At 37.3% G+C, this 27757-nt stretch overlaps 1 protein-coding gene across 3 annotated transcripts; it reads left to right on the top strand.

The window, feature by feature from the left end:
• Positions 1–32: 32 nt before the first annotated feature.
• Positions 33–27542, top strand: Lztr1 (Leucine zipper like transcription regulator 1). Of its 3 annotated transcripts, XR_010849518.1 has the most exons (17): positions 48–164; positions 2410–2588; positions 3501–3672; positions 4547–4683; positions 7974–8088; positions 9528–9691; positions 10223–10369; positions 12688–12853; positions 13206–13406; positions 13692–13889; positions 14211–14342; positions 15995–16139; positions 17004–17182; positions 17409–17479; positions 18334–18483; positions 18719–18853; positions 21827–22575. XR_010849518.1 is itself a non-coding variant. In XM_067083156.1 (16 exons), the coding sequence occupies exons 2-16, from the start codon at positions 2446–2448 to the stop codon at positions 21965–21967; spliced, it is 2325 nt and encodes a 774-aa protein (XP_066939257.1). In that variant the 5' UTR covers positions 33–164; positions 2410–2445; the 3' UTR covers positions 21968–27542. The 3 variants fall into 3 exon arrangements, 1 of the variants encoding a protein (XP_066939257.1); XM_067083156.1 differs by lacking the exon at positions 17409–17479 and having other exon boundaries at positions 33–164; positions 21827–27542; XR_010849519.1 differs by lacking the exons at positions 18719–18853; positions 21827–22575 and having other exon boundaries at positions 17387–17479; positions 18334–18348.
• The last annotated feature ends 215 nt before the right edge of the window (positions 27543–27757 follow it).

Genomic DNA, 27757 nt, shown 5'->3' with positions numbered 1-27757 from the left:
CCCAACACAGGAGGAATTACTCTAACAAATGCCCATTTAATCTTGATATTATGGCAATACTGCATTACCATGGCTCTTCTATTTCTCTAGTAAACAAATCATGGCTGTTGACGAAAACGAACGATATATTTAATCTGAATGCTGCTAAGGATCACCTTAAGTTGGTATGATTCGCATGTAACTGCGTGTATTCAATATTTAAGTGTTTATTTTTAGTCTTAAGATAATTTATTGCCAAACGCTCCAGCCATAAATGTATTTTTCCCTTCTGCATATCTTGTGTTCAGGCCAATGACTTTTCACCATTATAAATTAGACCCGCAGAATAAATATGTTTTTATGCCGGAAAATGGACATAAAACCCGATATATCCTAATCTATCAACATCTTAACCTAACCTTACCCAGGGCATTGTACCCTGACCGGCCTGGGGGTGGCTTCCCCCCCTCGTTCAGTACAGGTGTAATATTTTTATATATTTAAGGTTTTGAGATGGCATATTAACCCCTCCCCCGCCTTCTGTATTTTAGCCCTGTGGGTATTTCTGAATATTAGCTCCGCAGGTACTGAATGGAACGGTTCCGCGAATACGAGAGACGGGGATTGGCTAAGGGAATTTTTTATAAAAGGAAGCATACTAACCTAACGTACCCTACCCAACCTAACCTAGTAGGCCATGTTACTCAGTCAGTGGCTCCACCCACCGGACCCTCCAGTGAAGAAAACACTTTTTACCAAAAGTTCCCCTTATAACTGAACAAGGGCGACAGCAAAAATATAATCAGCTCTGAGGTTATTTACAGGTTAATTGCAGTTGAGCAACAAAAACTAACGCTTAATTCTTGATAAGCAACCAAAGTAAACAGGAAAAGTCAGTTTCCGAGGTAATACACAACGTGGAGCTAATACTTAGTTGTACTGCCCTGTGGACAATGTAAGATAACCATTAACAATCACAGTGACAAGTAATTATGAAAATTGTGTAATAGGGCCCAGCCCATAGCCTATATTGTAGTTATCCTTCCCCAACCTAATCCAACGTCACCCTCTAAGACTAACATTAGGTGTTAGGTCTCGTAAATGGCCTGTATACAGTTAGCCTATACAGAAATTGTAAAACTGGTGAAAAAAATTTTTTGACTGAACAATATAGGAAAGGGTAGATAATGCAGTCAGGTGGGATATAATTTGATTAATAAATAATTTAAAATTTACTGTCTTATTTCAGATTCATCCTGTATTAAACAAGGACTGAAAAAATTAGAATATTCAATCTCTTTGAAAATGTTAATTAGGCTGATCCATCATCCTTCCTATGGTCCTACCTAATTTCTAATGACACCCCCTCCTATTCCCCACCCCAGTGTGAAACTTGGGTTCTTGCCAATTGTGAGTGGGGAAAGAATAAAAATAAAAATTAAGACTAGGATATCAAGTAACCTTACTTAACTTATGAATCTAGCTTGTCTTACTTGAATCTAAAGATGTGGTCTCATCACTTGGTGAACTAGAGTACCTGATGAAAATTAATAGCACTTGTTGGAGTCATTTCAGAAAGTATAAGAGAAACTATATCTTGCCAGTGTTAAGTGTTGTTGAAAATTATAGAATAGCTCGCGCCATAGCACAGGATACAACTTATTAAAGAATTTGACAAAAAATTTAGAACCTATATTAAAACTTCTAAACACATATTGAAATAGTGACTAATTAACAAGACTGAAAGAAAACTACATTGTTCATCATGGCACCATCATTGCAAGTACACAATACCACGGATAACACAAAAAAAAATAATCAATTATTTTTATAACAAATGAAAAATAATATAGAGGAACCCATATTATGACACTGCGTACTGTATGTGTAACTAGGCTGGTGATGTGATGCCTAACACCAGTTAGTACAGACAGATAGAGGATGAGAAATAATGGAATGTTGTACAGGTATTACAGTAAAAATAAGGATATTTAAAAAAAAAAAGTACTCCTTAGGACTACCTTTTATGACTCATTTTCAAAGGTTTATATCCCAAGAAACTCCATAAATTGTAAAGCATAGATATCCAGTGTAACCATATTATTGAGTTTTCCTATAGTGTAACTTATTTACTGGTTTGTAATCGAGCACCTGTATGTATTATATTGAAAGTAAAATGAAGATAAGAATTTTACTGTGCTGATTGTAAGTTGGTTAGTTGAAGTACGGTATTCTTGATGTAATCTTATATTCTAACATTAGCCAGCTGTCAGTATCTGCCAAGTGTTATTCTTAATACTCTACCCTCTCAAATGTTTTTATTATAATTATTATTTGTTATGCATAATAATTTTACTGTATATCATGATTGGTTTTAAACTCAGCAGCATACTTCTGTTACTTAATGGTAATAATGTTAAATTGTTTCAGAGGGTGTGTTCCAGAAAAGAGAATTGAAATACAGTGATGGCCATAGCTGGACCTCCGGGACTAGAGTTTGACCACAACTGGCCTGAGTCGGCAGAGTGTCTGACTTTGGATTTTGGCCCTTTTGAAACTGTTCATCGCTGGAAATGCATGCCAGAGTGTGATGAATTTGTTGGTGCCAGGTAATGCCTCTTGGACATTGATAATCATTTTTTTACATATTACATTTGTATTTGTAGACATTGTTAATCATTTTTTTTACATACAGTATTACTGTACATGTGTATTTGTAGAGTACAAACCATTAACATATTAAATCCCACCATTTGAGTATGAAGGAATGACTGACAGTGCAGTAACGTAGTTCCTGTGCTCCTAAGGGCAGAGAGATCTCTGCAAGTAAAGTAAATGCCACATATGTGCTGATTACTTGTCTCATTGTTTGTTGTCATTTTCTTTTTTTTTTTTAGTATTTCCTTGAGGTATTTGCATTCTTCCTTCCAACCAGTTTTTTATTACTGTAATGTGAGATGTTTCCACATTTTTTTTTTTTTGTGGTATGGTGTCCTTCGAGGGCCTTGTTAACTTGGATGAGACTTTTTTTTCCCCCAGCCTTTCTACAGTCATAGCCTATGTGGTTCCTGAATAAATAAAAAGTAATGTTTAAAAAAAAAGGTCCATCTTGTCTTTGTTTTTGTATATATATTTATTAGAAATAAGTGCTGAATGGACTTTTTCACCGGGTGACACGGGCCCCTCTCCAGAAATAGATTTTTCCTTCGTCAAAATCCCTTTTCTGGTAGCTTGAGCTTGGAAATGCCTCAGCTGATGAGATTCCTACACCTATCTGTAGGATGCTCATATGTAAAAGACTCTGCTTTGTGTACCTACAAAAAATACAAATTACTTAAAAAAACAGTATTAAATTTTTAACAGCAGCTATGTGCAGTAGCTTCTCGTACGATACAGTGCCAGTAGGAACCTTGCAGTGTGTGAAATAAGTCGTATTCATACATTAATTCAAAATGCTCAAAACTTCTTTCACTAAATGGAATTACATGTACACATTAGCCAAGCATCTGAATCTTTTTCAGGAGGAGTAAACACACAGTAGTGGCCTTCAAGGATGCTATATATGTCTTTGGAGGGGATAATGGGAAGTGGATGTTGAATGATCTCCTACGCTTTGATGTCAAGGAGAAGTCCTGGGGTCGAGCTTTTTCCACTGGCACTCCTCCGGCCCCTCGGTACCACCACTCAGCTGTGGTAAGTTTATTTGAAAAATTTTACTTTATAATAACCTCTCTCTCTCTCTCTCTCTCTCTCTCTCTCTCTCTCTCTCTCTCTCTCTCTCTCTAGGCTCATATACATAGATGTTTATTTGTATTTTCTTGATTATGTAGTCAAAGTTAGTTGGAAGAATGAATATGGAATTAGGTTTAGATTATAATAGGTTTAAAAAAGTATGCCATATGCCATACTTTTTATTGTATTTTGATTTTTACTTTTCCGTAAAAGAAAATTATTATGCTGGCTTTGTCTGTCCGTCCGCACTTTTTTCTGTCCACCCTTAAATCTTAAAAACTACTGAGGTTAGAGGGCTGTAAATTAGTACGTTGATCCACCCTCCAATCATCAAACATACCAAAGTGCAGCCCTCTAGCTTCAGTATTTTTATTTTATTTAAGATTAAAGTTAGCCATAATCGTGTTTCTGGCAGTGATATAGGCTAGGCCACCACTGGGCCGTGGTTCAAGTTTCATGGGCCGCGGCTCATGCAGCATTATACCAAGACCACCGAAAGATAGATCTATTTTCAGTGGCCTTGATTATATACTGTAGGTGCTGTACAGAAAACTCGATTGTGCCGAAAAAACTTCGGCGCATTTTTTACTTGTTGTATTGTGATACCTAACATGTCTCATTGCATGCTCATGCAGTAGAAAAACTTGTTGTCATGACTGTGGGTTATTGATACTCCAGTGGGAAATTTCCAAAATAGTAGCCATAGAGGATTAATCATAAGTGGATTTTATTTGTAACCGTGTAATTATACTGTGTTTTGCTTGGTCATCACTTAACTTTTTCATGTTCCAACAAATTTAACTTTTAATCTTACTTTGTTTACTACTTCCTCTAGGTTTATGAATCTTCTATGTTCGTATTTGGAGGCTTCACAGGTGACATTCATAGCAACAGCAACTTGAAAAATCAAAATGACCTGTTTGAATATCGTTTCCAAACAGGACAGTGGACAGAGTGGAAATTTACAGGAAGGTATGTTCATTCCTGTCTCATTTTTCAAGTTGTAGTGTATATTGTATATGGGTTATGACCTTGATAAAGTTTTATATATTTTCACACCTGTTCACATTTGGTAATGCACAAGTGTAGGTGTAATTATCCAAATAATTTTTTTGTACAGTATTAGATATAGTACTTTATTAACATGTTATTCTTTTGAGGGGATAACAGGAAGAAAACATTTCCTAAAGATTGTAGGCTGCTCTAGTGCTTTTTTGTAATTATAACTACTATAATCAGGATTAACAAGGTTGCTACTGGGTTCAAAATATGAATTTTTGAGGTGAAACTTACCCTCTATCATTGAGCTTTATCTGTGACTACTTTGGCATGGGTTCAACAAGTTAAAATTGAATCGTTAATGAACGCTCTCAATAGTTACACCCTGCCCTTTGTAGGGTTGGGGTAGGACAGCGAATGTTTCAGTTGTCCATTCTACTCATGTCGGTGAAATTGGACGGCAGTGTAGACAAGTGCTGTTAATTTTTGTTTGATTTTGTTCATGGTTATCGACTTGAATTGTCTAGACTGTGGTTTGTTTTTCTCATTATGGATTCCTCTCAATCTTCCTTATCAAAATCCCTTAGATTTTATAAGGTAAGCAGTTAAAGAGCCAGATTGGCTTCTTTAAAGTTTGGTGGGTAACATGTGATGCAGAAAACTGGTTTGATCATTGCAGGGAATGGTCTTTGCTAGATATTGAGAAGATGGTAAAGTATTGTATTAAAAGAGAAAAGGATAGGCTTAGAAGGAGTGTAAAGAGAACAGCTAGTCTTGCATCAAAGTCTTCCTTAGAATTAACTTCTGATCAAGAGATAAATAGATCTATTGATTCTTCTTTTCTAATAGATTCTCACATCCTTCCACACCCACTAAGTCAGCTCAGGGTAGTGGTAGTAGGTTAGATTCAATCTAGTCTGATATTGATTTTGTAAAATCTAATATTGAAAATTTATGTAACAATTTTGAATCTTTTACATCTAATGTATCTAGTGCATTGGCAGGGACAGTGTTCTCTCATTCCATTGGCAACTCAGCAGACGCAGCCTTGTCTGTCCCATCAGCTCCTCCTGCTGAGAGGCCTGGTAGTCCCGGGGATCCCAAATGAGGACTGACATCCTAGGATGTTCATGGATTGTGCCTTCTGTCTCATGCCATTGCCTCTCAGTCTTCGGTAGACAGATGCAAATTGCACTTTCCTAAAGACATTCATGGTAAGGTGAAAAGGTCTAGGCCTTCACTTTCCCAAGGTTATCGTAGTGATTCATCTGAACCAGGTAACCTATCGTGTTCTGCAGTGAACGATACCACTGCACCTTCAACCGTCTCAAGGGGTCCAGAGTCATTAGTTAGGCATTTGGGCAGTAAGTGTATGCTCGTAGACTCCTTTTCTGTTGATTATAGTCCGAGTTTTGATTTCATCAAGGCTGTAGGTTTGTCTGCTTCCAAAGCTTTTGTGGCTTTTAGGACAGCCTTTTTGAAGCTAAGACTAAGCATGATAGATATTTGAGACCATGGGAAGTGTCAAGTCCGTCCCAGGCATATTCTAGGCTACAGGAAGCTTCATCAAGTCCGCTCACTGCCTCAGCCAAGCCGCATGCTGCCTCATCAAGTCTGAGGGAAGAGTCAACAAATCATCAAGAGACAGTAGCCCATTGAGTTTCTAATCGTCCCTTGGTGGCCAAGGTGGCATTAGTTCACAAACCTTAAAGAATTGTTGATAGAAGTTCCCAGACAGTTGCCTTTTTGACAAATCTACCTTGACAGACAGGGACAGGGACACTACATGGAAATACCAACATGCTTCATTTAACTGCTTGGAAACTGTCGACAAGTTCCTCAGAGCTAGAGGCTTTTCAGAGTCATCTAAGGACTCCATCCTAACAGCAAGGAGAAAGTCCACTCATGTATTATATCAGAAACAGTGGGAACTGTGTAGTGCATGGTACAAGTCCAGGGGCATTTCATGTCTTTGCACCAGCATTGATAATGTAATCAAGTTTCTACAATTCTTAAGATATGCTACAGGTTTGTCTGTTTCCTCCATCAAAGGCTATAAATCCATGCTGGCTTCTGTTTTAAGACATACTGAATTGATTATTTCAAAGGATGTTGACTTATGTGAAGCTGTTCGCTCTTTCCAACTGGAAATGCTGAAGGTTCTTCAATGGCCACAGTTGGGGTTCATGTTTCACTTCCTATGATAGTGGACCTCGCTTGATGAAGATCCTCATCCGACAAGTACTTACCAGCAATGAGGGTTTTTATAATGATATCTGATAATTTGGTTATAGGGAATCTCTTGCCCGCCTCCAGCACACAATGTTGGAGTCACCTAAATGATTGAAGGTGAATTTCACCTCAAAAATAATGATTTTTGATAAGCTTAGTCACTTGTTTCATCCTCAAGGAGCTACCTTCAATGGTCTACCAGAGCTCCATGGTAGACCATGGAAGGTAACTCCTTGAAGACTCAATAGCAACTACCAAAAATAGGTTTTCCCATGTCAAAACCTGTTTTTTATGATAAAATCAATTTTTTAGGTCTTTACCCTCTTTCATTGAAACCTTCCCTCCTCCCCTCATAAGAGATTAAGAGTAGAATGAGCAACCGAAACATTCACTGTCCGACTCCCACCCTACAAAGGGTGGGGTGGAACTATTGGGACCGTTTGGTAATGATTGTTTCAATTTTAACACATTGAACCTGCACCAAAGTAATCGCAGATAAAGCTAAATGATAGGGAGTAAGTACCTAAAAAATTGATTTTATCATAAAAATCAATATTACCTAATTACATATTAGGTACTGTGTTTCCTGGTGTCAAAGGTGCTCTGATCTCGGAGACCTACTCCAATTTTGAATAGCAAAATTATAAAAAAATAAATATAAAAATAAACGTTGATGTCTTTGTTATGGTTGGTTTACTGCAGGCATTTGACTGTCTCAGTGCAGTGAAGGATTGTGGCTTTGGCAAGTAATATTTAAATACTTTATTCAGAGGTCTTATACATGAGTTTTGATTACAGTCTATCAAAGACAACCTTGTTTTGGGGTTAGGGCAAGCCAATTTGAAGGATGTAATGTTCATCCTCTAGGAGGCATAGTAAATTTCAGAAATGTATTTCAGGAAAAAAATACTGCCTTTGATACCAGAAAGCATGATAGATGTACTAACATAGACTATTTCTTTTATATTTTATTAGTAAAAAGATGTAGTGAAAGAAATCAAAGCCATAATGTTGTACATAAACTCTCGCAGAGCTCCAGTACCTCGTTCTGCACACGGTGCCGCTGTGTATGAAGGGAAGCTTTGGATATTTGCTGGGTATGATGGAAATTTCAGGCTGAATGATATGTGGACCATACCACTTGCGGTAAGAGTACAATCTGCCTTGTTTGTTCTTTTTCCCTATATTTGCCTTGGTTTTCATGTTCTCTCCTTCACTTTCTTTCCCATATAAGCTTCATTTCTCAAGAAGGGTTTTCAGAGTATAAGGGTGAGGCAGAAAATTAGACTTGAGTCAAAACAGTAAACTGTTGGATGCTGATCAGCAAGTCATTCTGTTAATATAGAGGTCAGAACTCTTACCTTATAATGCAGGTCATACCCCATTATTTGAAAATAAACTACTGTATTTATAAATTGTAAACATTAAGAAATTTATGTCTCCATTTTTATATACAGTATTCTTACCAGTTCCTCTTCTTTAGATTTGTTCCAATTTGTAATTACTTTGTTTCAGTTTTTAAGTACTTAAACATGCTTGCAGAGAGGAGATAGATCAGTCTTTATTGAGGAGAAAATGAAAGGGTCAAAGGTTTGGGAATGTTAATGAAAATAAGAAGGGAAGATGTTGCACTCTAAATTGTTGGGTGAACATCAGGAATGGTAACTGGCCAACAGGGCCTGATGCCATTTATAGTAAAAAATCTTCAAGATCCAAAAAAGGGAATAGAAAAAGTTGTTCCCAAGTCCTACAGAAGACGCGGCAGTAGGTCACTCAAGTAAGAAGGATATATTCTATAATAGAGGTTGCGTTACAAAATTACTAGTGTGATTAAAAAGGGGGATTCGAAGCTAAAGTTCATGAGAAAGTTGAAGGTAAGAGCAGTTTTGATATTTTTAAAATTAACAGAAGTTGAAGGTATATTGTAGCAGTTACAGGATCAGCCACTTAATTTTTTCAGGAGTAAACTAGTGAATGAATGTCATGATGAAGTATGTACTGTACATCAGATTCTGGTGTTTCCTATCATAGAAATCCTGCAACTGTAATAAGTTGAATTCATTTGCAATGAGTTGCTCTCCTTAGGACATTAACATTGATAGTGTGCCTTTTGTGCTGCTCTGTAGATGGTACTGAATTCTCCTTAGCTCTCAACTGCATTGCTTTGTCTTTTCCTTTATGTCCATTCGAAGAAGTCTCTTCTTAATTAGCTATTAAAACCTACTAGATAATTTTATGTAAGAAGTTTTCTCCACTGAACTACAAGAAAGGAGTTTTAGCATTTTGTCAATTCATCATGTAATTTTAATCTGGTCAAGGTCTTTAATGGAAAACTAAATCACTTGTCAGTACACCATTCTGTCAGGAATTTTAAACTCTTGCTTGGAAGTAATGCATTGTAAACATTTTTAGTATTTCTCCAACACTAGCTTCTTACCCTTGATGAAAAGTCTGAGTTTTGAGATTTTCATTCTGACATATTGTTGGTAGGTCCTGATTTTGCTAACCAAAGTAATGATCATGGTGTATTATTGTCCCCTTTTTTTGCTTAAATATTGTGTAAATTTAAAACAATATCTAAACAGGGTGAAACAAAAGCATGGGAAGAAATTACTCAAACTGGTGACTGTCCTCCAACATGCTGTAACTTTCCTGTTGCTGTGGCAAGAGATTCCATGTATGTCTTCAGTGGTCAGAGTGGTGCCAAGATAACGAATTCCCTATTTTACTTTGCCTTCAAAGATAGATGGTAAGTTTACAAATCCTTACCACTGTTTTTGCTTGCAAATTTTTTAAAGAAAAACTGTTATGGTGTATAGAAAATTGTTAGGGTGAAAAATTTTGTATTACTAGTAAGAAACTTGCATAGCAAGCTTCTGTAGAGTAGAATGTCTGAATGTGAAAAATAGAAATGAAGGATGAGCAATGAAAAATTTATTAATTAACAATACATAAATGTGAATTTGTGTGATTGACAGCAAATGGCAGTAAGTATGACTTAAGGATATGTGATGCAAACAAATTCTGTAAATAAAAAAGTGTATAAACTAAAGCTGAAAAATGAATATGAAATGAATAGTGCTTGAGGGTATCCCCAAGTGAGGGAACTGGAACATGAATGAATAGAGGCTGTTGTGCAGCCTAAGGTATGAGCATTAGATAATTCGATCTCCAAATTTTCTTTGATATGACTGTGTCACAGGATATTTGTCATAAACTTCACAGACTTTTTCATTTTTTAATATGGTATTTCTTCCATTTATTTTTCATTACTTTGCAGTTGGACCCGTATTTCAACAGAGCATATTTTACGTGGTGCCCCTCCACCACCAACACGGCGATATGGCCACACAATGGTAGCCTTTGATCGTCATTTGTACGTATTTGGTGGTGCTGCTGACTCTACTCTTCCAAATGACTTACACTGGTAAGCTGATACTGTTTTCATGTTAGTGATTTAGCTGGCATTGATTTAATAGTTTCTTTGCTATTTATAGCAAAAGTCACTTTCATTGAGCTGGTTTTTTTAAATGCATATTCCCATTTTCTTACTCTGTACTTATACTAAAGCTCCTGTAATTTTTAAACATTACTTTGGTCATCACTTATGACATCAGATACTTCTACACCTTATTTGTAGTTCCATAACAACCTTAGAAAGAAATATTTTCTTTCCTATTCAAATGGAAATACATTAAATTTTCAGTAGTTCTGTGATAATTAATTTAACATGAAATGATAAACTGTTATATAACAGATATTTTCAAGGTATTTTTACATTTTAATTATAGCTGACAATTCACAGGAAAACTAAATTTCCATTATTCAGTATGTCACAAATAGCATGTTGATTAATGAGATAGATAAGGTTTATAAAAAAATGTTGGTATTAGTGTTTTACATCATTATTACTACTACTGCTACTATGACAACAATGAACCATACTGCTCATTATACAGTATACACTTGACTAATGCCATCTAAAACATCTTTCCTCCTCATAAAGACTTAGGTTATCAGCACTTTATTCCTGGCCATTTATTTTGCATTGTATGTATCACACTTCACAGTATCAGAGTAGTGTAAAAGGGTCTTCATTTGTTCTCTTCCCTTGTGTTTCTTCAAACAATATTTCCTTAGGAATTTGAGTCATCCATTATTTTAAACTGATGTATTCAATTGAAGTGTTTCTTACTTTTGTAGGTATATTTGGTGTCAGAAGTTTCCCCCCATTTAGGACCCAAACAATTGGTCTTTCTCAAAAAGGCATTGAAAGGTATTACAACTCTAGAGCTGGGTTGTATAAATGGACCATCAATGAATATAGTACAGCACTGCACAGTACAGTGTTGACCACATAAATGTTTTTAAACAGTAACATAAAGGAAATGTGGTCAACCACCAGCCTATGATTATCTACCCCCAAATTTGGTCCTATCCTTGCCGTGGTACGTAGGCTACCCTGTCTGAATAAACTGTAAGGCATTAAAACTGATAAAGTTTAAGAAGCAAGAATCCATCATTTGTTTCTCCAAGCATGGTCAAATTACATTTTTATACTTCTCATACAAGTCAAATAAATTCTGGAAAAGAAGACAAGAGGTAATTGAAAATAATGAGGCAAAACAAGGAACCAAAATATAAAACTATCTTGACAAGTAACTTGTTTCTGCAAATACTCAGGAATAAAGGGTACTGTAAAATAATGCATAGGCAAATTGCCTAAAATATTAACCACATTTAATAAACATTGATAATAAGTAATGTATTTGGGATCTAATGAAAAAATTCTCTCCTACATCTTTTCAGTATTTTACCTTAAGAAATTATTTTAAGACCAACCAGGTCACACATTTCACTGTTAGAAACACATTTCCAAGCAGTTTAATCATTGTAAAAAATGCTTACATGAATTTACAAACACATGAGAGGAAACTTTTATTTGAAAAATCCAGGAAGTTTCAAAACATAATACTGGAATTTTCTGCACACCAGTTACACTGAAAATATAACATGTAAACAAATATTTGCCTAAAACAACAGCATCAATGTTATTCAAGTCACTGTTACCATCCTACTGTAATATTACTTGAAACTGTAACTGTAACATAACCAACTTCTTACCAAATAGATAATTATGATTACTGTTAGGGTATGTGAGATTGAGTGTAAAGCTAACCACAGAAGTTTTGACTCGGTTGTAATCATAACAATTGTAAATAGTTTGCATTCACTGAGGTAGCACTATTTAGAGATTTTATCCCTGTATATGTTTACTGTTGGGTCTTCTTTCATAGTTTCCAGATTTTTTAATTTTAACTCCTTCCAGTTTTAACTTTTCATTTAAGAACACATCTTTGATAAGTCCTGTGAGGGTGCAACAGTGTGAGTAAGTGGTCTCAGTAAACTACTATATAATTATACTAATAATGAAGCTTGTATCAAGTGCTGTTACCATGACCAAAATTATAATATTTTGAGCTGATAAACAACGTTTCTTTCGCTGATTTTGTCATTGACAGGGAATAGTTTACATCCTGAAAATGTGACCTTTCAGTAGTATAATATGGTTTTTAGAAAACATTCTTCTCTGATGTATGTTGAGAAAACATTTAAAATGGCTTTACATGATTCATAATTTTCACGAAAGTGGGAAGTGAATAAAGTATTACAAGTTTTGAAAGGTGCCATGGATATCTGCATATGCTTTTGTTGAGTCATTAAAGTGTGTTCTGTTGTCGACAGCTTTGATCTGGACAACCAGACCTGGTCTGTGGTAACCCCAGCACTGGACTCCCAGATTCCCAGTGGGCGTCTTTTTCATGCTGCAGCTGTTGTTGCAGATGCTATGTATGTGTTTGGTGGCACTGTAGATAATAACGTACGGAGTGGCGAGATGTATCGGTTCCAAGTGAGTATGTGTTCTTAAATTTAGATCCAATATAAAATACTGTAGTGCTGGGAGACTTCTAGATTGTGTAAGACAGATTTTTAGTAAATGTTAATCAGTGATTTTCTTTTTCAATTTACTGATTAGTCACCACTTCTGAGAATGTGGTTTAAATAGAAATATAAAATACTTTGCAGTGCTGTAAGAATTCGAGATTTTGTTGCTTTGAAAAGAACAGCATGACTGATGTTAGACAGATTTTCTGTAGGTGTTTATTGATTGTCTTTTAGTTTACTGATTAATCGGCATTTCTCTTTACAGTATATTTTTATTTGAAATGAAAGTGGCTCATGTGACATTCCCTCTTTGACAGTTCTCATCATACCCAAAGTGTACCCTCCATGATGATTTTGGAAAGCTCCTTGAAAGTCAACAGTTCACTGATGTTGATTTTATTGTGGGGTCAGAGGAGCAGAGAATTTCTGGCCACATTGTGTTTGTTGCTGCTCGTTCCCAGTACCTCAGAAATCGAATCCGTCAAGCAATGGAAGCTCGAGAAAAGCACTTAGAAAAGGTGGTGATGTTGAGAATTTTATTGTTTTTTTGAATATATGTTCATTATTATTTTTAAAGTATGTTTTAATGTCTCAGTTTTTATAGTAATTTAAATTGAATTAAATTCAAGAAATGGGATTGATTTTTGTTTTTCATGTCAAAACAAACTATTACAAGATGCATATGAAAGAGTAAGAATCCATATATTCATGAATTTTCTTTTATTTTTATAGTTAGTAAGGTTGTGTGTCAAAATAATTAGGTACAGTATAATAATGATTTTTGTGGTATGATTTTTGACCAGCTCTTTGGGACAGCACCCATTCCGCCACAAGAAATCCCTCCATTGGAGGTCAAGCTTCCAGATGCTGTCCCTGAAGCCTTTGAAATGGTGCTCAATTATATATACACAGACCGCATAGATCCGTACCATTGCAAGAAGGATCAAAGCCCCAACAAGGTGGTACTCATCATGATGGATGTGTATCGCTTAGCTGTGCAGGTACTGTATTGAGAAGTTGGTTTGATGTGATTCAAGTTATTTTATAAAACTGTCGCCATTGCTGATCTTGTCATTTACAGTATTTGCTTATATGAGTAGCCAGAGAGATTTTAACTACTGTACATTGAAACTTTACAGTTTTTGACAAAGAACTAACATACTCTGTGTAATTTGTTATACTTTCAGCAGTTGTATTCAAAGCTCATTGGAATCTAATTTACAGTGACAATTAACTTTTTATAGTAGTCAGGCTTTTGACATTACTACTAATGCTATTGTTTTTCATATAAATAATGGAACATTTTGGAATCTGTTTTCTAGTACCACATGCAACGGCTAGAATTAGTATGTATCCAGTATTTAGAAGCAACTATCAACCATCGCAATGTATTGGTGGCTCTCTGTAATGCTGCCAACTTGAAACTATATTTTATCAAGGAATTCTGTCTCAAGGTATGTTTCTCCAGTGGCACCCATATCTATTAACCAGGTGATTTTCATTTATCCCAAAAACTTGTCAAAATAATTCATAGCAAAACAAGTCGAATCTACAATGAAAGGTCTTCGTTCAAATTATGAAGGTCATAGGACATAATTCTTTTAATTTCCACATTTTTTTAATTGACAGCATTTGAAAAAAGTTTAAATGTTGTACTTTCAATCAAGTTTAATACATTTTTTTTGTGTTGCAGTAACTTAAGATGAAAAATTACATTTTACTGAAAAACAGACTTCATTTTTAGTACAAACCCATATTTTTACAAAATGTCTTGGTGCATAACTTCCTTTTCCATACACACTCGGTAGAAAAGAACAACAACTTGTTCATCTGCACATCCAGACTGCAAGGTCCCATGACCATTTGAAAACTTTAATTCTAAGTGTTGCCTGACCAATCTGTAAGCCATTTAGGGACAGTTAGAGGGCACTGTAGTTTATAAAGTGACGATTTGCACCAAAAAGCCAGTTTTGTTTTGTGTTATGACAAAAACCTTTTGCCTTTCAAATGCCTAAGTAGCCTTTTAGTTGATAGGAATTTTGCTGCTGTCTAGAAGTCCAAAAGTTCTGAAGACTAACAAGGGATCATGAAATGAGCTAGTACATTTTTAGTAAAACTATAGGCTGTACTGAAGTGCTGATCCAAGAGTAGACAAAAGCAGTTAATCTCTCTACGTTGTATAGAAAACAAACTGACTGCACTGCATTAAGGGTGACCAAGATTTGAAGGGAGAGGAATCAAGTCAAGAGAATCATATCCCATCAGAGAGTGAGTAATAATATGCCCAGCAGTCTCAAGAGCCCCAATGTATCAAATGAATGAATTAAAGGGATTTGTGTGTTAGATTACATAGGAAAAAAATGTACAAAGATATTAGTGGCCCTCCATGAGGAAAAATTGATAATAGAACTAATCTTCATATTCCTTTGAAAAGTTAGAAAAGCAGATACAGCCCTGATTTTATGATCCTTGATTTGATAAAGCTGTATGCTTGATGTTAGATCCATTTGTAGAAGCCCTTGGGATGACTTGTTCTGAGCTAGAATGAGAGAACATTTTTGGACACTTCCATTTTATATGCTCTAGTGTACAAAGACAAGTGTCTCCTCCCCCCACCCCATTTTGGAGGCTTTGGTCTTTTAAATGTAAATCCAAAGATTTTTATACAATAATAGGCTATATGTGGGCTACGCTTAATATTTGGTAATTACAGTATAGAATTTAATTTTAAGTATATTTATTTGGATTATTTATTTGGATTTGAAATGCAAACAACTGAGCTAGTAGTGTCTATAAACAAAATAGTATCTTTCATTGAAGCTCAAGATATGAGAATAGAAAAAATGCACATAGATAAGGAGTTATAATTTACACAGACAGAAAGTTTTGCTTAAAGACACAGTTCATTTGGCAAATATTTTTTAGATGATTTTTTATTAGGGATTTTATCATCTATAGGTGATAATTGCCGTCTTATGGTGTACAATCAAAAACTAAATTATTAAGGGTTTGCGTTCTGTATTTAGTCGTTTTAGAAGAGTAATAATTATTTGATTATGCATACTGATTTTATGAAATATTAAAGCTGTAAAATATTTTTCTACAGTTCATTGTGAGGGAGAGTAATTACAATCAGATCGTCATGTCTAAAGAGTTTGAAATGCTTGATAAGTTGTTAATGGTTGAAATCATCCGACGAAAGCAGTTACCACAAATAAGGTCCTTGCAAGAACCTCAGTTTGAATCATCAGGTTTGTTTTCATATTTTTCTTGTAATACTTTTAATGCTCTTATATGCAGTTGATAATTCTGTAGGTTTTTTAGTAGTACTTGGACAGATTTTGTCAAGATCTGAGACTGTACTGTTTTTTCTACAAAAGGTTATTTACAGCATCCATTTGGTGCCAGCTGCATTACTTTGTGCAAATTGCCTTTTGTTGTTTCCTTACAATTGGTTTCTTCTAAGCTGTCCAACTTATTTAGAAATTGTTATTCGAATGTTTTATATCAGATTTTGTTGCACTATTCTAATGTTTAATGTGTATGTGCACAATAAATCAACAGTTATCTTTGGGGAAGAAATGCCAGTCAAACATTACAAAAGTTAAATATTATGTAAGTAATTCAGTACGTGGTATATTAAAAGGGTTATGAGGTAGTTACTATTGTTTAAAAGTAAACTTGTAACTCATAATTTTCATTAAACTTCTGGTGCCAGTGGTGTTAATTTAGTGAAGTTGAACCTACTGTATATCGTGATATTTTTGCAATTGCAGTGAGACTTATGCATTTGTACTCTAGGTCTTGTGGATCTGTATAAGATTAAGCCTTTGAAAATGAGTTGTTTTTTCTGCAACCGTTTTTATGTGAAATACTATAGAAAGAATTATTTGAGTTAAATGATTTCTTGGATTTGTTTTAGAGAATTGATTGACACTACTCCTGCATTGATTGTCAAAAGATTAAATTCACCCATACATTGTCCTTAGCATCTTTGCTTTACTCAGTTTTAAAGTTTGAAAGGAAAATAAATATATTGGAGGGATTGCTTAGTTAATGAAACTTAAATGTTTTGTATGCTGCATAATGTATATGATAGAAAGTTATTGCTTTAGGAACAACGCTTGAGAATGATATGGCTCAGTTACTGAAGAATGTGGGTCAAGATTTTTGCGACATAACGCTGATGTTGGACGGAGCACCTATCAGAGCACACAAAGCTGTCCTTGCAGCAAGATGTTCCTACTTTGAGGCTATGTTCCGATCTTTCATGCCAGAGAATAGTATTGTTCAGGTAGGTGCACAAGCCACAAAGCCTAACAGCAGCATTGGCAATGACGAAAAAGTATTTTCAGTAATGTAATTTTTGAGGAAAGTAAAAAGATTCAAGTGCTGTTGTCTAAAAGTATTGTAGTTATATAAAGAATTATTAAATATTTGTTTTACAACAAACCCATCATTTACATTGGCCCACATTTGTGATCTTCATATATTCTAGACACTTCATTCTCAATTTAAAGAAAGAAAATGATACTCAGCCATCTGGACAGCCATATTTGCTCATGCCCCATAGACTCTGGGTTTCAGACAGGTAAGAACCTCTCTTCTCATAAGTGTAGTTTGTTGACAACAATCTCTGTTTCTAGAAATAATAGATTTCATTATTTAAACCTGTTTAGATATTATTGAAAAACAATTCATTTATACTATCTCAACTGTTCCTCTCGTGTTTAGCAAAATAGTGATTAGTAAGGACCTCACTGACTTTTCCATGCATAGATTTCATCTCTGTAGTGGTGTTTTTGCCCCCATGCTTTACCGTATAGGGTAATATTTCACTAAGGGAAGTGTTGTAAGAAGAGTTCTTGGTTGTTTTCGAAGAAAAACAGTGTTTTTGTTTATATACAGTAATTTTATCCACTTTTCCCATATTGCTTGTATTTAATTCTGGATTTTGGCAAGTTAATGATTGCCAGTTTTTGATATTTTCAAGTTATGCTAGCAACAGAAATTTATATCCCACCTTGAAAACTACTGCTCACAAAATAAACTGCACTTCTGACTGGAGCTGCTTTACAGCCTGGGCTGTGCTGCAGAGATGCCTGTGTGCTTGCATCTCGAAATGGGACTCCCAACCCAGGTGACTGCTCACAGCTATAGTGTAGACTACACAAGAAGTGAGACTATTAAATGCACGGCACTCAGAATCCATGTGATGCCTGCTGTTTTAAACTTGGAGTGGAGTTTTAGTGATTTTCAAGAAACTGTTAGCAGGTTAACATAAATGATTGGTTTTATATCCATTTTATAGAAATTATGTTACTTGTCATTTTGTTTGTATTCTTGCAGTTCTCATTAACTTGCAAGAGTTTGTGCTGAGTAATCTGTTGTCAACTTTGAAGGTTTTGTTGGATTTTTCTACATTATGTTTTGTTATTTTTACAGATTGCTATTGGAGAAATTATTCCTTCACCTCAGTCCTTTGATTCCTTGCTAAGATACATATATTATGGTGACGTTGATATGCCGCCAGAAGACTCCCTCTACTTGTTTTCTGCCCCATATTTTTACGGGTTTACAAATAACAGGCTCCAGGTGAGATACAGTATTTAATTCACATTATTAGTTTTGCTGAAATTTTCTTTAATCTGGTATTATGGAGTGAAGTTTTTGGAATCTTTTATGCTGCCTTCTCATTTAGAGCTTTAGCAACCTTACAGAGAAGGAAAATTGGATGAAGTATATGAAAAAGGCACTTTCATTTTCCAATATCCTTACACTCATAACTATTGCTTAAGATGTTAAACTTGATAATTATTCTTCTCACCAGGCTTTTTGCAAGCAGAATCTGGAGATGAATGTAACATTTGAAAATGTCATTCAGATCTTAGAGGCCGCTGACCGCATTCAAGCATCAGACATGAAGAAATACGCTTTGAACCTTATTGTTCATCACTTTCCAAAGGTGCTGTGTTTTTCCTTTTTTGCAAAGCTACTGTCTTATTTCTCTTATGCTCATTTTACACCTGATTCCCTGCATATTTTAGTTTAGGGACCATGACTTCTTGAACCCAGTGTGCTTTTAAAACTGCATCATTAATCCATGATCTTGTGACATCGTGGGTAAAGCACATCGTTTTGCTTTGTTGTTTGATGTGTGGCATACATATAAATGGCATACCTAAGTGGTAAGTGTGTAAATTTTGTATGCTCTCACAAATAACTATGTGTCTTTTTTCACAAAAGGGTTAACAGTAACGTGGTCACCAGTAATGATTGTTAAAAACATGCCACCAGGGAACTTTGTCATTTTCAGTGATGGTAGAATTGCTTTAGATCCACTTGAAAATTGATGTTATAAAAAGTCCCTTTGTTGTGCCAACTAGGTTTTCAGTCCAGTTGCTATATGAGGTTGGCATAAATGTTGAAATATGTCGGATTCCTGTACATGCAGCCAAAGTTGCAGTTATGGTGGCTAATAACAAATATGCTGTTTCTGTCAGTGATTTTTTTTTCTACTATGTCTAAAACATTTCTTTAGTAAATGGCAGTTGTTGTGGAGTAATGAATTTGGAAATAAATTTAGACAAAATAAAAACAAATGAATGCAACTGTTAAGAGTTCTTTCCAAAATGAATGCCACATATAAATACCCATGGGCATTTTATGAATAATGTGTATGGCCCAAACCCGTAATGCAGACAATGCAAAACACTTGCAATCCAACTTATTTATTAGGATTGCCCAGTTTTCATTCCCCATCCTATATCAAGTGCAGTATGGAAACTAAGTCTCTAAAAGAAATATTGTCAGAATCTTTCAACATTTTCAGTTTGTCTAGTCACTAAATTTTTAAGAAGCAACAGTATTAAATAAGCTTTTGGGATATTCATGAAAACAAACCCTTCAGATCAGCTCTGTAAGAGTTAAGACTGTTAACTCAGTGGCTTGGTTAAATTTTTATTCATGAGAATGATAATGATACTCTATCCTAAACACAAATGAGAAATTTGGATTAAGTTTCTATACAGTCAACTATTCTAGTATTCGTATTTCACGTTTTTATTTGCTTTCTTAAGCAACCTGCAAAATATTTATTGCAGTTTATTAATTGTGCAATTTTATGACAGTCATTGCTTAAAATGGCAGATAAATTATTACACGTAAACACATGGCAGTGACGTTTCTCTCTCTCTCTCTCTCTCTCTCTCTCTCTCTCTCTCTCTCTCTCTCTCTCTCTCCTCCATCCAGAATTAGAGTGAACTTTTTCCTTTTTTCTCTTACTTGAGCAGTGACTGTCATAAATAATCATTAGAAATATGTGTAAGTTTTTCAAGCCAATGTACAGTAATGTGCAATAGCTGGCATACTGAGCGATAAACTGTATGTTACAGGAAAGGCAATTTAACATAGTTTTTTATGGTGCCTAATAAAATTAATTGATCTGTGTCCACCTTTTACCATTTTTTTAACAGCACTGTGATATGTAAGCATTCTTTTTCGAAAAGAAGAAAAGTATCACTAAGCACTATGCAGGCCACTTGAGTCAAAGCTTTTTTATTGAATGATAAAAGTTTGTGTTTTCTCTGCCATATGCTTTATTGTGCATTAGCTGGCTTATATAGCAATGCACTATATATAATTGAAGAGTTAATCATGATATTGCATGATGTAAAAATATTTTTTTAATGATAATCTCTCTCTTACCTGCTTTTTTTCCATCCACACAATGCCTTTAACTACTTACACTCTTTTTGGTTTGAAAGATTATATGCATTGATCTGCACAAAATTACTAATGTGTGAATAAAACTGCATACTGTGCAGATGTCTCAAGATCGAAGAGCAAACTCTGCATTCCCTAGAATGGAAGGAAAAAATTCTGTTGTAATAATCCCTGTGCATCTAAATAAACTGTACGTATGCTGATTGACTTATTGCGATTTATGCCAGCTAATAGGTATTTCAGTGTTGAGTAGATTGGGGGAAGGTCCATTATTTGTCTCCATTTATAAACCCTAAATGAATTTTACTGTCATTGCCTTTGTGGGTTCAAGATAGTTTCTTCTACATAAAATTATTTCATTGCAAGGCATACTGTACTGTTTAAAACTGTTACCAAATACAAAATGTTTTAGATTAGTGTTCAATTATGTGTTCATTACACCACACATTGGTGATGCAATTACATGAGGATTACGCCAACTAGTGGAAGAACTCTTCCGAGTCCTCTTTACCCCCTCACCCAACCATGCTTCACTTTATTAATCACTTTTTTTTTTTTTTTTCATTTTCTTTCCTATTTCAGCATGTAATTTTTTTCTGTTGTTAATTTTACGTTTTATTGAAAAGGTTATGTATGTGTACATGTACAGCAAAAATAAGCTCTCAGTGGTAGGCTGGGGATCTCTCTTATAATTAATCTCACTCTCAGATACATCTTTAGTTTTATGATTTGGAATATATCCCAGATTGTCAAATCCCAACGATATCATACAAGTTTCAGAAGTAACTGGTTCCTACAATGAACTTATTTTTTAATTATATCCAGTCAGTCAGGTTGCTAAAGAGCCATTACATCACCTCCCACCTAAGTAATGACTTTGTACAAATAATGTAGAGTAATAAGGTTTTATATTTTACAAATGCATACAAAACTTAATTTTAATGGTTTTTGTACCCTAATGATTTTGACCTTCAGTAGGCCATAGTGTTCGAAAGCTGTAACATTAGTCCCACCTTTTAAACTTTTTTTTAAAGATTTTCATGTGGTAGGATTATGCAAGCCCTTCTCGCAAGAATTACTGTCACCTTAACTAGCCAGAGTTTTGTACAGTATATATGAAATGCAAAAATTATTTATTGTATTTTCACTGGTTAAAAAAGTCTTGAATTTTCATATTGAAAGCGTATTTGAATAATTATCTTTTGACTTGCAGGTTGCACAGCTGCCAAAGTTGCGCTGCCTGAGCCGTGATCTCCTCTTGGACATCCTGGAGGCACTTGCAGAAGACATGTCTGACTCTAAGCTTTGCCATGACATGAGTTCGATTTCACTTAGCACCACTGACTCGGGATGAACCCTAATTAAGCTGGGTGGTCTGGTGAATTCCTTGCCTGAGACGTAATGGTTCTCAAGATTTTTACTTAAACAGTATTTGTCATTGTTAAGCAGGGAGTAACAGCTTGAGTGATTTTGATCACTGCTGTGACTAAGGCTTATATGCTTTTGATTGGTTGTAAGGTGTATAAAATGGAAGTGTCAGTTGTTTTGTGTATTATATTTGTTGACATTGTGAGGTCCAGAGCTGTCTCTGGGCCCTTGGGGCATCCTCGCTTCAAAGCAAAAAGCTACGTGACACACCGCGACTCTCAGGAAACACAGATCCAGTGCTCCTGATTCAAGCGATCTTTTATACATTTTTCAGAAGATACTGTATGTCCTTATCAGAGCTGTAACTACTAATGTACGTAAGGCATTTGCAAGCTTTCTAACCATATGTATTTGAAATTTCTTCCTAATATGTATATAGAATTGTTAACCATTCTTCAGGTGTGAGAAAACACATCTGACTGTACTGTATATAGACGTCCCTCTGTTTTCTTCTGATGTCAGATGCTACTTTTCTGCTCGCAAGATTTCTTGACCTGTCAGAGATTTTGTGTCAATAAATTAGACTACCTTGAACCTGCCTCTTACTCGCCGCCTCGTTATACTGGTGACCCTGAAGATGACCGACGCCGCCATTGCCAGCATCAGCCGATCCAGCGACAATGCTGCAGCAGCAAGCATCTGCCTACTGCCCTTCATAACCCACAACCCAGATCCCTGGTTCTTCAGAGCAGAGACCATCTTCAGGTCTAAAAAGAAAAGATTGCATCTTCATCCTGCAAAGCTGGTGCTGTCCTCGAGCTCCTGCCAGACAATGTCTTCGAGCAGATCGCAGAATGGCTCACAGACCAAAAGACAACCGTCGCCTATGAAGTGCTGGTCTGACGAGGGTTGTGCTTCAGCATGCTGCCCACCCTCAGAGCTAGGAAATTTCCAGACAACATAAGGGCAACAATAGGAGACCAGCAGCCATCACACGTCTACAAACAACTGCAGCGGCTAGCTACAATCCCTGCCACAGATGGCCACCCAGAGACTATGTTGGACCTTGTGAGAGAGGTCCTACTCACAAAATTACCCTGCCAAACAGTCGCGGCCATCACCAACACATCAACCATGGACCTCAACGATTTCCTGAAGACAGTCGACGCCATCCACCTGGCCCACAAGTCAACGGAGCCTACACAACCACCTGTAGCAGCAGGCCCCTCACAGCCACAGCAGCAGACTGACACAGAGACGGACAGCAATCTTGAGGACCCTGCTGCCCCCATACACCACTACTGGAATTCCAGGTGGAAAAACAAACCCAAATACAAGCCTAAAGCAAAACATCCCAAGGGCATTTTTTTCTACCACTGGAGGTTTGGGAGCAAAAGCCAAAAATGTGAAAATTATTGCCACATGTCAAAATAACATGGAAAAGGGTCGCAGCAGCAACCCAACGAAATAAACATCAGCGGTGGCCAGACCGGTTGTCTTGTAAGAGAACTCTCCTGCTTTCCGCTGTCTTCCTTCCAGGAACAAGCAGTCCTCACTTATCAGTGGCATCGGTTAACGGCGCTCTGGTTTTACAGTGCTTGGCTAACAACATCGTTAACCAGATTTTCAGAATTGGTAAGTGATTTCCAGTTTTGGTAAGCGGTTCACTGATGTCGATAAGCAGTTTATCAGTGTCAATAAGCAGTTTATCGGCGTCAGTAAGCGGTTTATTGGTGTTGGTAAGCAGTTTATCAGCGTTAGTAAGCGGTTAACAGCGCCAATAAGCAGTTTATTGGCGCTTATGACATCGTAAACGCCATTTATTACCATAATTATCGGTGATTTTTAGTTAGCGCGCTTGGCTGGGAATGGAACCCCTGCCATTAACTGGGACTGCCTGTACAGGTAAAAAGACTCGACATATTTTTTTCATCTTAGGTAAAAGATCTAATACAGAGTTCCTGGTCAACACCAGCGCATTTAAATAATTCATGTCAGCCAACCCGCATGAACGCCTCAGTCCAACTCCCAGCACCCTACAGGTGTCCACTGTCAGTGGGACCCCACTGAAAATGTACGGAAAAAGGACCATGAAAGTGTCATTCAATGGGAAGCAGAACAACTGGATGTTCATCACAGTAGACTTAGCAATCGCACTAAAAACCCACAACATGCTGGTAGGCATAGTGAAACAGCTGCTGATCACACGACCCACCCCCGCAGCCCCACTCACACTGACTCCTGCACCAGAGATAAGGCGCCTCCTACAAGAGTTCCTGGAGGTATTTAAGTATGACCTGAAGCATGACCTGACCAAACCTGCAAAGCACCATGTCCAGCACCACATAGTCACCGAAGGTCCCCCAGTGCATGCCCGTTTTAGATGTTTGGCCCCAGGAAAACTCACCCACACCAAACATGCTTTCTGGGATATGGAACAGGCAGGAATATGCCAAAAAGCCTCCAGTCCTTGAGCATCTCCCCTACACATGGTACCAAAGCCTGTCAGGCACATGGCAACCCTGCGGTGACTGCCAGAGACTCTAACATCAAGACAGTACGTGACAGATACCCACTACCGAACATCACCGACCAGATGGGAGGTGCCAAAATATTTACGAAGATTGACCTGTTGAAGGGATACTTCCAAGTTGCAGTCGCAAAGGAGGACATAGAAAAAACAGCCATTATCACCTGCTTCAGCACATACACCTTCAACTACAGCTGCTTCGGCCTTCAGAACTCAGTGTGACCTTCCAATGTCTGATGAATGAAATCCTGGGCAACCTACCCTTCTGCGTTGTCTACGTCAACGATGTACTGATATTCAGCCGAAACATCAAACAACACATGAGAGATGTCAGGACTTATAGTCCAAAAAGACAAATGTGAATGGGCAAAACCAATGGTGGAATTCATGGGCCACCAAATATGCCCCGACGGTGTCAAGCCCATCCCAACGAAGGTCCAAGCAATCACCGACTTCCCAAAACCAACAACAATCAAAGCAGTCCAAGGATTCACAGGAATGATTAACTATTACCATCATTTCATACCCAACCTTGCTGAAGTAATGGCCCAATATCCAATATATGATTGTTTAAAAGGAAAACCTAGAAAACTATGTTGGTATGAAAAACAAGATAAAGCCTTCACACCAGCTTAAAAAGCAATCACCTCTGCTGCCACACAAATCTTTCCTTTACCCCATAGGTCCCTCACCCTAATGATGGACGCGAGTAGCACAGCGATGGGCGTGGTACTTGAACAAGACACAGACAATGGTCTTCACCCATTGGCATTCTTCAGCAAGAAGTTACCGCCAGCAGAACAAAAGTACTCCACATTTGATCCAGAGTTACTGGCAGTTCACTGAGCCATCTGCCACTTCCGACGCATGCTAGGTGGACGACAATTTGTGGTGCAGATGGATCACCAACCACTGGTACGCGCCTTCATCAAAAGCAGAAGTGGCCAGCAAGACATCAGCATCACTTATCATCAATAGTAGAACACACCCCTGCACCATCAGATACTTAAAGGGCTCTTTCCTGAGACTCCATCAACACCGTCCAGATCGGAATATCATATCCCGAAATATCATTGGCTCAGAAGGATGATGTGGACCTACAGCGACTTCGGCGGGAGAACCCATCCTTACGTGGAGTGACCTATCCATCAGCGATGGAGAGACAACCATCGCCTGCGAGATGGGCACTGGACACCCTTGCCCATGCCTACCGTTAGGGTTGAGAAAGAAAGCCTTCAACCTCGCTCACAACCTGTCCCACCCATCGGGCAGATCCACCACCCGAAACTTGTCAGAGTGGTGCATCTGGTGGGGAATGAAAACAGACATCAAAAATTGGGCAAGAGAATGCCTCCCATGCCAGACATCAAGAATAACAAGGCACACAGAGACAGGAATAGGAGAATTCCAGACAACACAGTGATGACTGGCCCACATCCACGTTGACATCGTTGGACCCCTGCCTCCCCCCTCCAAGGGGTACAGGTATCTCTTCAGGATCATCGACAGGAACACCAGATGGTCAGAAGCAATACCTGTAAGGCAACAGACAGCAGAGAGCTGTGTGAAAGCACTAACAGACTAGGGCAGCAGTCATGGAGTACCACAGTACATAACAGGTGACAGAGGAGCTAACTTCACCTCCACCTTATGGAGCTACCTCGCTGACAGCCTCTGGACAAAACTTATTCACACAACAGCATACAACCCAGAAGAGAATGGTATGGTGGAGCAGCTGCACCACTCCCTCAAATCAACACTCACCGCCAGATGCCAAGGCAGGAGTTGGAGAAAGGAATTACTGTGGGTCTTGCTGGGATTAAGAACAGCCCTGCACGCAGCATTCAACGCATCGCTGGCAGAAGTACTCTACATCTAAGCGTTGACAATGCAGGCAGTCCTCGCTTATTAGCGACGTTGGTTAACGGTGTTCTGGTTTTACAGCACTTGGCTAAGGATGTCATTAACCAGTTTTCGGCAAAGGTAAGCGATTTTTATCATCGGTAAGTGGTTTATCGATGTCGGTAAGCAGTTTATCAGTGTTTGTAAGCAGTTTATTGGCGTTGGTGAGCGGTTTAGCTTGTCGGTAAGTAGTTTATCTGCACTGATAAGTGCTTAACGGTGTTGATAAACGGTTTATTGTTGCTTACGTCATAAATGCCATTTATTACTGCAATCATCAGCAATTTTCGGTTATCTGCGATTTTCAGTTATTGGCGATTTCGGTTAGCGGTGCTTGGCCAGGAATGGAACCCCCACCATTAACCGGGGACTGCCTGCACCAGCAAACATTTCTCAAGATACGACAGAGCCCACGGCTCTTCCAGACGTCCATAGAGCATTGGAAAACATCATGCTGGTGAAGACATGTGACATAGCAAGAAAAGAATATGTCCCCGAAGACCTTAAAACAGCAAAGTATGTGTTCATAAGAATAGACACATTCAAGCGTCCCCCCCCAACTCTCTCCAGCCTACTCGGGACCACACCTCATACTACAGCACAGAGAGAATGCCTATCAGCTGATAGTGGACAGGAAAATCACCTGGGTCTCCACAGACAGATTAAAACTAGCCTGTATCCCAGACTGTGACCCACTCCCCTAGGCTCACTTTCTGGGGCAGGGGGGAAGAGTACTGTACTGTGAGGTCCAGAGCTGTTGCTGGGACCCTCAGTGCATCTTTGCTTCGAAACAAAAAGCTACATGATGCACTGAGACTCTCAGGAAACACAGATCCATTGCTCCTGATTCAAGCAATCTTTTATGCATGTTTCAGAAGATACTTCATGTCCTTATCAGAACTGTAATTACTAATGTAAGTAAGGCATTGCAAGCTTTCTAACCATATGTACTTGAAATTTCTCCCTAATTTGTATATAGAATTGTTAACCATTCTTCAGGTGTGAGAAAACACATCTGACTGTATATAGACATCCTTCCGTTTTCCTCTAATGTCAAATAATACTTTTCTGCTCGCAAGAGTTCTTGACCTGTCAGAGATTTTGTGTCAATAAATGAAAATACCTTGAACCTGTCTCTTACTCGCCGCCTCATTATAACATAATACATTAAGCTTAAGCTATAGAGAAGTTTAGAAGAGTGATGAATATTGCCAAATTAGTCTGGGAGAGAACATCAGAATTTTGAAGATGATACGAACTCAAACTTTATAGAATGTTGTTTTTGCTGTTATGCAAAGAATGACTGAAAAAAAACCATATTACACGAAAATGACTTGGATGTAT

Source organism: Macrobrachium rosenbergii, chromosome 40, assembly GCF_040412425.1.
Source record: "Macrobrachium rosenbergii isolate ZJJX-2024 chromosome 40, ASM4041242v1, whole genome shotgun sequence".
Classification (NCBI taxonomy): domain Eukaryota; kingdom Metazoa; phylum Arthropoda; class Malacostraca; order Decapoda; family Palaemonidae; genus Macrobrachium; species Macrobrachium rosenbergii.
The sequence above is the reverse complement of the archived record's forward strand: the minus strand, read 5'-3'. Positions and strand labels throughout refer to the sequence as shown.

Excerpts from the sequence above, each read along its gene's own strand:
- Lztr1 (XM_067083156.1), top strand. The coding sequence starts at position 2,446 with ATGGCCATAGCTGGACCTCCGGGACTAGAGTTTGACCACAACTGGCCT. Across the intron at positions 13,890-14,210 it reads TGTATCGCTTAGCTGTGCAG|TACCACATGCAACGGCTAGA; the intron begins GTACTGTATTGA and ends TCTGTTTTCTAG. Across the intron at positions 16,140-17,003 it reads ACCTCAGTTTGAATCATCAG|GAACAACGCTTGAGAATGAT; the intron begins GTTTGTTTTCAT and ends TTATTGCTTTAG.